We start from the raw sequence: 12,614 nt of genomic DNA, 5'->3' as shown, positions 1-12,614 counted from the left end.
TAGTTCTATTTTTAATCTTTTGAGGTGCCTCCATAGTGTTTTCCATAGTGGCTGCACCAATTTCCATTCCCACCAACAGCACAAGAGTTCCCTTTTCTCCGCGTCCTCGCCAACACTGTTATTTCTTATCCTTTTGCAATTAGTCATTCTGACAGGAGCGAGTTAACATCCCAAGTGGTTTTGGTTTGCATTTCCCTGATAATGAGTGATATTGAGCATCTTTTCCTGTGCCTGTTGGCCATCTGCATATCTTCATTTTTTTTTTAAAGATTTTATTTATTTATTCGACAGAAAGAGAGACAGCCAGCAAGAGAGGGAATACAAGCAGGGGGAGTGGGAGAGGAAGAAGCAGGCTCATAGCGGAGGAGCCTGATGTGGGGCTCGATCCCATCACGCCGGGATCAGCCCTGAGCCAAAGGCAGACGCTTAACCGCTGTGCCACCCAGGCGCCCCCACCTGCATATCTTCTTTGGAAAAATGTCTATGTAGATCCTCTGCCCATTTTTTTTATTGGACTGTTTTTTGATTATTTGTTGTATGACTTCTTTATGTATTTTGGAGGTCAATTTTTCATTAGATATATGATTTGAAAATATTTTCTCCCATTCAGTAGGTTGTCTTTTCATTTTGTTAATGGTTTCCTTTGCTGTGCAGAACCTTTTTAGTTTGATGTTGTCCCCACTTGTTAATTTTTGCTTTTGTTGCCTTTGCATTTAGAATCAGATTCAAAAATGTGTTGCCAGGACTGACATCAAGTAGCTTACCACCTGTGTTTTTTTCCTAAGAGTTTTATGGTTTCAAGTCTTAAATCGAAGTCTTTATTTTGAGTTATTTTTGTGTATGGTGTACAATAGCAGCCAAGTTTCAGTATTTTGCATGTGACTATCCAGTTTTCCCAACACCAGTGATTGAAGAGACTGTCCTTTCCCCATTTTCTATTCTCGCCTCTTTTGTCACAAATCAGCTACGATATATGAATGGGTTTGTTTTTGAGTTCTCTATTCTGTTCCATACAGTGACAGTTTTACTTCTCCCTTTCCTATTTGGATAGTTTTATTTCCTTTTCTTGCCTAATTGCTCTGGCTAGGACTTCCAATATTATGTTGAATAAAAATGATGGGAGTGGACATCCTTGTCTTATTCCTGATCGTAAAGGAAAAACTTTCAGCTTTTCACCATTAAGTATGATGTTAGCTGTGGCTAACGTATGTGTCATACATGGCTTTTATTACGTTGCGCTATATCCCCTGTATTTCCTCTATCCCCACTTTTTGAGTTTTTACCATTAATGGATGTTGAATTTTGTCCAATCTTTTTATGCATCTATTGAGCTTATCATATGATTTTTATCCTTTATTTTGTTAATGTGGTAGATCATGATTGGTTTGCAGATGTTTATCATCCTTGCATCCCTGGAATAAATCCCACTTGATCATGACGTAGGGCTCTTCTAATGCATCATTGCATTGGGTTTGCTAATGTTGTGTTGGAGATTCAGCATCTATGTTCATCAAGGATATTGGCCTATAATTTTTTTTTTTTAAAGATTTTATTTATTTATTCGACAGAGATAGAGACAGCCAGCGAGAGAGGGAACACAAGCAGGGGGAGTGGGAGAGGAAGAAGCAGGCTCACAGCGGAGGAGCCTGATGTGGGGCTCGATCCCACAACGCCGGGATCACGCCCTGAGCCGAAGGCAGACGCTCAACCGCTGTGCCACCCAGGCGCCCCTATAATTTTTTTTTTCTGTGATGTCCTTGTGTCTTTTGGTGTCAGGGTGATGCCGGCCACATAAAATGAGTTTGTCTTTAAGTTTTTGGAAGAGTTTGAGAAAGATAGGTATTAAATCTTTGATTGTTTTGTAGAATTCATGAAAAATCCATCTGGTTGTGAAATTTGTTTGCTGGGAATTTTTTGATTACTGATTCAGTTTCTTTATTAGTAATTGGTCTATTCAGATTTTCTATTTCTTCATAATTTAGTCCTGAAAACTCTTATTTTTTTAGAATTTAATCACTTTTTTTAAAGATTTATTTATCTATCATCTATCTATCTATCTATCTATCTATCTATCTATTAGAGAGACAGAGAAAGAGAGCACAAGCAGGGGGAGCAGCAGGCAGAGGGAGAAATAGGCTCCCTCCTAAACAAGGAGCCTGATACAGGACTTGATCCCAGAACCCTGGGATCACGACCTGAGCTGAAGGCAGAAGCTTAACTGACTGAGCCACTCAGGCATCCCAGAATTTAATCATTTATTCCAGTTGTCCAATTTGTTGGTGTATAATTATTCATGGTATTCTCCTATGATCTTTTCTATTTCTGTGGTACTGGTTGTAACTTCTCCTCTTTCATTTCTGATTTATTTATTTAAACCTTCTGTTTTCTTCTTGATAAGTCTAGCTAAAGGTTTGGCAATTTTGTTTATCTTTTCAAAGAACATACTCTGAGTTTTACGGATCTTTTCTACTGTCTCTCCAGTCTCTATTCCATTTATTTATTTCCACTGTGACCTTTCCTACATCCTTCCTTCTGTTAGCTTTAAGCTTCATTCTTCCTTCATTTTCTGGTTTCTTTAGGTGTGAAGTCAGATTATTTAGGTATGCGTTCATGAGAAAAGGTGAGTTCAGAATAATCCTACGTTACCATCTTGATCCACGCCTGACTTTGAAATTTTTCAGATCACTTTGATTTTTTTCATTTGGAATCACATGGCCTGCTGGACAAGCAGTTACTGCCTTAAACCAAAACCAAAATAAAACAAACAAAACAACAACAACAACAACAACAACAATGAACCAAAGCAAAAAAAAAATTAAAAAAAAAAAACAAACCTGCTCTATTGGAAGAACTTCAGAAGGGTATTTTCTCCGTACTAGCCCCTAAATTGCTTACCCACAATATTTTAATGTTTGGCTAATATAATGTAAGTGTTAGTAATTTCTAGGCACTTGGCACTGTGCTATACACAAGGGAGAAGAACTTCTGCTTTAATCCGTTTAATTAAATAGTGGGACAATATCTTTCAAAGCCCTTATATCTGCAAATCTTTAATTCTTATATCAGTTTCTTATTCTGGGATTATTAGAGATGTCTGAAGATCTTAATTTGGAAGAACGTAGTCATTTTGAGAAACGTGCCCGTTCATTTTTAACCTGATTTATACATGCTTTATATCTGATTTATACTGTATCCTTCTATCTCTGATTTTTATACTTTAAGGCAATGCCCCTCAACCTGTTGCACCTCTGCTCAGCCCCCAGTCTCTGGACTGCTGTGTTGGTAATTTTTACCCCATTGAACCTCATTTTGTCCTTTCAGTCCTGTCAATATTGAAAGATTATTTTCCTTCCGGATAATCAGTCACACCTACTCCAGTTAAAAATCCATTAGACATTGAAAAATATTTATTTATTTAGTTGTTTGTTTGTTTTTTATTTATTTATTTATATTTTTACGTGATCTCTATGCCCAACATAGGGCTTGAGCTCACAGCCCCAAGATCTAGAGTCACATTCTCCACCGACTGAGCCAGCCTGGTGCCCCGAGCGTCACAGTTTTAAGGAAAAGCAGCCTGCTGTTTCTTTCCCAACCCTGCATTACTGAGCAAGGGGGCTGAAAAGTATTGATCCTTCAAAGGGACAGCCAGGCAGTCCTTGCCCCACTCCGTAGCTCTGGAATCTTTTTTCCTAATCAGAGAATCACCATTTAGTCAATATGTTCTATGCCAGGCAGTATTCTCCGTTCCTTATGTTCATTATCTCATTTCACCTTACAACAATGGTGTGATTGTTATGCCAAATTTATCGAAGAAAAAAGTGTAGTTTAGTGAAGGTAAGTCATTGATCAAAGCTCACACAGTAAATGGCTGCTGAGATGCAGACCTCTTTTGGACCTGACAGTAGTGATTCTCAGCCCTGGCTCTGCATTATCATCTGGGGAGTGCCAGTGATAAACTGAGTGGCATTAGATGATGGCCATCAAATCCATCAATCATATCAATGTCTGAGATTGAATGTGGACTTTTATTTAAAGGTTTTTATTTAAAGAGTATTTTTCAAAGTTCCCGTGTGATTCTTTGTGCAACCAGGACAGAGAAATTGCTTGAAAGCCTGATTCTTTCTATAATGGGATGTTTCCTTTCAGAGACTTAAAATCAAGCAAATTCTTCTTAAATAAAGAGTAAGGCTAGTGCTTAAAGTGCAGTTTTCCTGTGATAAAATTATTAATAAGATTCAGCATTACTATTACATGTATGTATATTATCTCCAGTTACTAAAAACTTTTTACGTACCAACCACTATAAGGACATTCTATTAAAAAAAAAAAAAAGCACATTGTATTCATCACCTTACTTATGCTTTGAAATAACCTGATTAAATATGATCACTTCCATATTAAATATTATCACTCTCACAAGGGGAACAGATATGTTTAGACAGGCCTGAGTATCACCTGGGTACGAAGGGGGCAAAGCCAGGCCTTGTGGGTTTGGAACCTCCCTTCCTTATAACAAGAAAAGGCTGTGGAAGGAGAATCAATTGACAAGGATGATTATTTTGAACTTAATATCACTGAATATTTCTTAGGTCTCCATTTACTTAAACTAAACTAGTTTCATTTCCAGTATAGGGTCAGAAGAGCAAACTCATTTTCTGTACCTTTTCACAAAGACAGGTTTCAGTTTTTGACTTTGGAATGTTGTATGCCTGCTGGACTGGGGAGCAGATGACATCATTCTGCCCAGTGGTGTGGAAATCCCCAGTCAGGAATTCCTCTGCTATTAAAACAGAGGCATATTATTGCTATTTATTCTCGAACATAATTCTAGTTCTGGCATTGTCCCCGACATAGTTTCCACTTGGTGTTTTCAAGATAATTACTGAATCCCAGGGTTGCTGGGATTTTACCCATAATTTCAGAGTAGGGAATCTGATTTTGTAGTTTGAAGGACAATTAAACAAAGCGGAGACAATTTGTCGTTTGAAAGCACACATTTATTTAAGGACCTATGCTCCAGAAGGAGAGACTTCAATAAGAAACTGTGGTCCAATGAGTACATGGAGCTCTGAGAATTGGGGAAGTAAATGCTTTAACTAAGGAAATGTCTGAATATTATCTCAGGATCAAATTCATAGTCAAACTCCATGCATAATACAATGTATCTAGAAGTCACATTGTTGTTCTCCTATTTTAATAACATCAAGGAAGAGGAAATATTTTAAAAGAACATTGTTTCTCCTTTAAATAATATTTTTTCTTCTTATGTATAATGAGAATCATATCGGCAATTGAATTTTGCTGTTCACTTTGGCCACCAGGAGATTGAAAGCTAAACACATCGCTCACACCCTGCAAAACTATATTCTAACTTTTCCTCCTTGTCTTGACCTTTTATCATAATTTTTCCTTTAATTCTAATTATTCATGCTTTTGTAATTATATTTGTTCATAGAACATCTTCATTTTATGAAATATGGCAAGGGATAAACAAATTGATAGTGAAACCCAACTCCTGCTAAGGCCTCTCTAAGTAATTTATTAAACCAATTAATGGAAGAAGTGAACTGAGTAATGTGATACATATTACAATTGCAAAAGATCATTGATTCCAGCCTGTTACTTACACAATCCTCAAGAGAATTACAAAGCTTGTGAATATAGGCAGTAAAGAACACCCACCCAACAAACTCCAGTTCTCTGACAGACCATATCCTCTTTCCAACGGCACGTTGGCTCTTCTGTCTTTTATAACTCAAACTACAAGTTCTCAGGGACACAGCGTACTACCAAAATAACTCCACACACAGAGCTGTGCCATTCTATTTCTTTCTAGGCAGTACATACACATGTATTTCTGCATTTTAATTTATACTACTGCTTTTAAAAAAATGAGTACTATAGTTATATGGAAATTCACAAGGAGTTTTAAATTTCCAAATTCAAGAGTTATTTCATAGGTTGAGTATGATCCACATTGTACTTTTTTCCTCAGGGTGAATTGTTATAGTGTGGTATCTGCCCAGTGCCCCTTCGGTGGATTCAAGATGTCTGGAAATGGACGAGAACTGTAAGAATAACTTTCTATTCAGTTAAATGCTTCCCTTGATCAAAACGGTTGTCACCCCAGAGAATCAATCTGTAGTTGCTACTTGGATTAAAACCTGCCTCTGTTCTCTCCTGGAGATTTGCACTGTCAAATCACTTTTAAATGCTGGATTTAGCCTAAGTTCAAAAAAAGTGATGGCAGAAGGGAAATATAATATATTAAGCTCCCACTATTCCTAAGGGACCACACTAAGCACTTTACATTGGTTATTGGAATATTGCCTACTTCTAGAGTCTCTTGCTGTATGTAAGAATGTAATCTCTTTGGGAAATAGTTCCAAAAAAGAAGGAAAAACTTCAAATTGATTACTATAAGAAGTGTGAAAATATAAGAACACTCTAGTCATTTGAATATACCTCTTAAATAAGTAAATTAGTGCCCTTATCTCAAAAAGCTTCTCAGTGTAAGAAGAGTAATTCTCATTTGATGAAACCTTTTGATATGGAACCTAAAATTTTAAATTACCCGAATTAGTTATTTTTGATATATATCATATATATATTTGATATATTTGATATATATGATATATATGATATATTTGATATATATGATATAAATATAAATATATTTATACCTTATATAAGTTTATATCATATATAAGTTTATATTTGATATATATTTATATTTGATATATATTATTTATATATTTGATATATATGGGTTTTATATATTATTTAAATATATATTTACCTATTTGATATATTTGATATGTATGATTTATATATGATATATATTTATATATGATATATCATATATAAACCTAGAGGGAAATTTGAGGAAAACATGTTTTATAGTCATGACTAGATTGAGAATATATATATAAATTCATTTAGAAGCCTTCAAGTTGCTTTTGAAACCCGGGTTTATAGACTTTTTGAAAATGTACATATAATTACACAGAAAGTGGTGGCAATATATTTAGTTAGTTTTGTTATCAATACATTTTAAAAGTCATGAGGAATAAAGACACATCATATACAAACCTGACGGAATCAAACATAGGAAAGCGGCACGTTCTGTAAATAGCAAGTAAAAATGAGTCTCAGTTTCTAAAGGTCATGAGCGAATTAAATAACCATCTACTACTTTGTCACTTAAAGAGATCAGCAAAATTACAATGAAGCAATCATCTTTGGGGAGCCAGTAAAAAGGCAGAACGATAAAATGATCCGTCCTCCTTCTCAATATACGTTCGTTAAGTTTGTGCCGTGTATATTAGGGCCCAGGAGCCCGAAATACACCATACCACATCCCATCCTCCATATGAGTGTGGTGGCAGGAGAAATTTGTAAAAGGATAAGTCGTGTAAAATAACCTACTCACACTATGAAGTAAATAGTCATAGACGGGAGTTCTAAGTCATGGAGATAGAACAGCAGAAGAAATGCCGACACAGCACTGAAGGACAGAAAATCTGGGCACCACCAGAATATAACATCCATGGCCTTGCTCTACCTCTCACGATTTTCATCTGCCAGATACGATCAGCAGTCACGGGTGGGGACAGGAGGCGGAGAACAAAGCAGAGACTCTAGGAGCTCCGTTCCACACTTAAGATTCTATAGTTTCAACCCTTGTGGGAACTCAGTGGATGAGAACTTACTGGCAGCTGACAGAGTCAGAGAAGACCTCACAGAAGATACAGCATTTGCTCTAGGGCATGAAACAAATGTAGGATGTCAGGAAGCAGAGAAGGGAGCATTCTTGAACAGCAGGTGACATTGACACGTTGGGGGGTCAGCGAATTTGGATGGCTGGTGGGGATTTATGGGGTTGGAGAGTATGATGTCAGTTAAATAGGATACAGAGTAAGAAGTCTTGTATTCAGGAAAATTGGCTTACATTTTGTTAGTAGAGCGGTGAGAAGCCATGGATCTCTTTAGAATGTTGGTGGGGAGAGAGAATGGCAAAAGCTCGACTCATAGAAAGAACATGGCGCGTAGAGGAAGCATGATTGGCCACTAGCTGACCTGCACTTGAACCCCAGTTCCGTCTCTTGCTAGCCATGCAGCCTGTTTCAAGTTGTCCAACGTGTGAGCCTACGTTCCCTCCTATTTAACATGGAGATGCTAACAAACCTCTTAAGGTGGCTGTTTGAGAGTGAAGTGACACACTGTGCGTCCATTCCCCAGCATTCTGTCACCAGGTGGCGACTCAGAAAATGGTTCCTTTCGTCCCTGGTTCCTTTTCTTTATAATATCCATTATTAGAGAGTCCCTTTGCAGAACAAATTACTGTACAAAAAGCTGTAACAAAGGTTAGGTTATTCTGAAGGACGATTAACTCATAGCTGGCCCAGCTACTGAACACATTTTCCTAGGAATGTTGAAGATAAAATAATCAAAAGGGACAAAATGACTAAAGAAGACCAAATATGTCACTTTTGTTGAATACAGTTTGGTCCAACTTTGAGGCATAAGGAAATCAAGTAAGAGAGGGAAATGGAAAAATAAGAATCAAACATCAATAATTTCTTAAAATTCTGTCATGTGATTATAGATAATTTCCTTCTATATCTATATAAATACAAGAGAATATTTATGGTGTAATTTTTTACAGCAAAAGTTCTGGCTGAGGATGCTGTTTATATCTACCCGAAACCAAATTTGATGAACTTAATAAGTCATTTGCGACAAGATGTTTAAAGAGAATTACTGAAGCAGTAACCTTACATGACTCCCAAGGGTTCAAATACAATTTGTCCTTAAAGATAGAAAGATAATGGGTCAGTTGGGAACAGAGTCCTCAAAGAGCCCAACATGGTGGGGTGCAGACCTCAGCGTGGTTGTGATACTAAGTGCCCGGACCTGGGACTGGGTCTCCGATCATGGTGCTGGCACTGGAAGGAGTCACGTGGTAGAGATTCCTTCCTTTGTGTAATTGAACTAATTTTCACTTCGGTTAACATAAGTCCCTGGAGACGTCACCAGTATACCATTGCAAACTGATGGTTCTTAGCACCTCGCGAGGTATTTCTTTCCTCCTGTCACAGCCTTGCCGAAAAGGGGAGGATGCAAGTGTTATAAACCACCGGACTTACAGAGAAAGCTCATGTGAATAGTTCTTGGTTCTGTGCTCCAAGTCAGTCCAGTAGACATCATCCCCACGCTCCTTAAGTAGCACCAAGCTCAGGTCTGGGTCCAGGGTGAAAAACAGATGTAACTCGCTTGCTAGGACCTTATTACTACAGTGTGGACAGGGGCGAGAAGCAAGGGTGTCACGTGGAAGTTTGCTGGAAATACAGACTCTCGGGCCTCTCCCCAGCCCTACTACTGAAACGGAATCAGCATTCTAATAAGGCCCCGGGTGACTGGTACCTTGAGGATTTTAGCAGCACAGAACCAGTAACTCACAGAACAGCAAGATAAAGAGAAGTGCAAACAGATGTGTTTGTGTTATATCGTAGACACAGGAATGTCTATGCATCGGAAGACGTAGGAGCAGGACTCACTTCAGCCTGAGTATGACGATAATCACACTTAGGACTCTCCTGAGCGTTTCAAGTGTCGTGTCACCCAAAATACAACGGAAAGCCCATTGGCAAAACTCATGGGTTAATTTATCTAACTTTGTGAGATAAAATACTTACTAAAATATTATCCTTTAATGGGTTTCGGGCAACTGAAGCTAAGTCCTTTAATTACTTTGAAGAACATGTTCACTGGAGGTTTTAGAAGGTATTTTCAGAAGCTTAATCGCCCAAGAAAATAATCAGCGTTAAGAGGATTAGGTTACCCAGGAGAGAAAGCTGTCTCCCACGTACCTGTCTACATCACCAGAAGGGGGGGTAGGAGAGGGTCAAGATCCTTTTCCTCTGTGAGCCTGCATGTGCCTGAGTGTTATAATTTTCAGAGTGCTCCTGTGTACATGCAATTCCATCCTCTCACCAAAACAATATAGAGAATCAGGAACTCCATGCTTTTAGTCATTTTCAAAATAGAGTAAATCACAGTTTCCAAAACTGGTGGGTGCTCTCGATAAAGCCAATAACGGGATACCGATATCCTAACTGATTGACTCAGGTTAATTCTTGATCATTTGGGTTGGATTTAAGAGTTTTATACGCAAATGGCTGGGGTTGCATGAATAGAAAAACCCCCAAACCACAAAAAGCCCAAAGGTCTGAATCTGGGCCAATGAACCCTCTCTTCCCTCTCTCAAAACAAACAAACTCTTAACACTAAAGGTCAGGATTTTTGTTTTGTTTTTTTTTCCAAAAGTCAAGAGATACTGTTAAAACTACAGCTGGAAAATATTTTGTTTCAAACCATATCAGGGCACGTTAGCATGAAAATACCCCCTCATCACTTCTGGGCCAATCACACACAATAAAAATGCTAAGCTAAGCTCTACTTGAATTTATAGTTCTACTCCACTACTCAAGTGATTATATATTACGACTTCTCCTCTTGTACGGTATCTGTCTTATTTATTCGAACCTAAACTAGAAATGGTAAAATTCTTGTTGGACTGAACTGTCTTTGTGTGTGTGTGTGTGTGTGTGTGGTGAGTTTGTTTATAGTCAAATACAACAGTGTCAAAAAAGGACAATTTATGTGAAAATCAACAGAATGTACATAGTCATTTAAAATGCAAAATTTTAAAAAAAGCTTAAAAAGTTTCCCCACAAGGGGATTTATGTGAGACCAGATATCTTATGGTTGGCTGGCTACTATTTGAAATGCTTCTGTACACAGAAAATATTTTCCATTGTCCCTAGCCAGATAGGCAAGAACGAATCTGTACTAAATCATGGACTACGGTACGTTTGCACTGCTGCGCTCAATTCTGTGGGTTTCTCCCCCTCTCTCTAGGGGAGAATATGGACTCCACGAATACACAGAGGTCAAGACGGTCACAATGAAAATTTCTCAGAAGAACTCATAAAGAAACCACAAGAATGGAGCGAAGAATCCTCAATGACTAAGCATCTCCTACAGTCGCTAATATATTGTAGTGGGGTTTAAATACAAAATTCTTTTCTTGATTTTTTTAAACATAGACTAATCATATAAGCATTAAAAGTACACATAGAAAACGTGACATGTAGCTTATTCTGAAAGAATCCTTTATCTTCTGATACATGACCCCCAAGTCCTATCAGTAAAGAAAAGGATGGGTCTGATGTCACATCTCTCAAGCTCCGTAATAGTGATGTGCTTCTCCTTGTAGCCACTCGTCCGGATAATCATGTTACAGAAGAGGACCAGTTGTCACGTAGCTTCTTTCTCTAACAACCCCTTGAAGTCCTAACACACCTTTGAATTGCAGAGTAGATGTGTTCTGTTCCCAGTAGTTGTGAAGTCATTGGAGTTTGTTGAAATGATTCCTACAGTGTCATGTCTGCTTGTCAAATGAAGTAATGCCTGAAATACTTAGCTGTAATCTAAACATAAAACTTAATAAAAACAACCTTGCATGATTTTTGTTAAGTTTGTATTTTTTTTTAAAGACTATTTATAAATAAATAGAGGAGAGCATGAGTGGGGGAGGAGCAGTGGGAGAGGGAGAAGCAGACTCTACATTGAGCATGGAGCCTGATTTGGGGCTCGATCCCACGACCCTGAGATCATGACCTGAGCTGAAATCAAGAGTGGAACACACAAATGGCTGAGCCACCCAGGTGCCCCTGGTTTGAATTTTTTAAGTAGAAGTTTTGGTTATGGTGATTTACTCTCCCTGTCACTCAAAATCAGTGTTAAATTGGGCATAAAAATGTATTTAAGAATAAAAGTCAAATCCACTCATTCTCCAATAGGTAAAGAAACATATTTTCCTTTCCAGAGAAATTCTTGAAATCAATAGCAAACATTTGAGGTAGGTGGCTTCAGTCTTTCAGCAAATATTTATTGAGTTTCTAGAAAGTTTTGGGTGCCACATTAGGTGTTATTAAAAAAAACCAAAACAGGTGCATAATGGATGTTCCATTATCTCAAGATGCTTTGATTTAGTGGAGAACAAAGACACACACAAAAAAATTTTTTAATGATGGGGCATTGAAAGGAAATGAGAATTCAAAGAAACTGAAGAGCGTGGTAATAATGTACTGAAGGGGGAGGGATGACCTTTAACTGAGGAAATTGGAAAGAGCCCTCCTGGAGGAGATTTGACTGGATCTGAGCCTTAATAATGAACAGATTTGCAGTGAATAAGGAGGAAAGAGTTTCTGTAACATACTCTGTCTCTCTCAGGGTATGTTCCTTTGGGGAAAAAAACTGGAAAAATTCTATATCATATTTCCCCCTCTTAGAGTGTGAAATTGCACAGTGGTGTATTCTAGATTCTGAGAAGTCCTACAACACGTTCAGTTTTAATACAGATTTTCTTCTAAATTTATTTAACCATAGGCTTTCCATTTCTCCCGCCCTTATTTAATACTGATTAACACTAAGGAATCCACACCGGAGATGCCGTTCTACACAAATTAGCACCGAGGAGTCTAGGGAGAGAGCCGGGGATCAAGGAGAAGCTGCTGGAACAATTGCGCTCTGTGTAAACCAACTTA

The 12,614-nt window shown here is 37.8% G+C and overlaps 1 protein-coding gene across 2 annotated transcripts in view; it reads left to right on the top strand.

Annotated features, from left to right (window-relative positions):
* ALDH1A1 (aldehyde dehydrogenase 1 family member A1) overlaps positions 1-11,531 on the top strand; it is a 56,738-nt gene extending 45,207 nt beyond the window's left edge. For both annotated transcript variants that reach the window (XM_057305588.1, XM_057305589.1), the window contains exons 12-13: positions 5,996-6,070; positions 10,924-11,531. In XM_057305588.1, the coding sequence (XP_057161571.1) occupies positions 5,996-6,070; positions 10,924-10,996 (148 nt within the window). In that variant the 3' untranslated portion in view covers positions 10,997-11,531. The remainder of the gene's footprint in view (positions 1-5,995; positions 6,071-10,923) is intronic.
* The last annotated feature ends 1,083 nt before the right edge of the window (positions 11,532-12,614 follow it).

This window comes from Ursus arctos, unplaced genomic scaffold, assembly GCF_023065955.2.
Source record: "Ursus arctos isolate Adak ecotype North America unplaced genomic scaffold, UrsArc2.0 scaffold_33, whole genome shotgun sequence".
Taxonomy (NCBI): domain Eukaryota; kingdom Metazoa; phylum Chordata; class Mammalia; order Carnivora; family Ursidae; genus Ursus; species Ursus arctos.
Note: the sequence above shows the minus strand (reverse complement) of the source record. Positions and strands in the feature narration are given on the sequence as shown.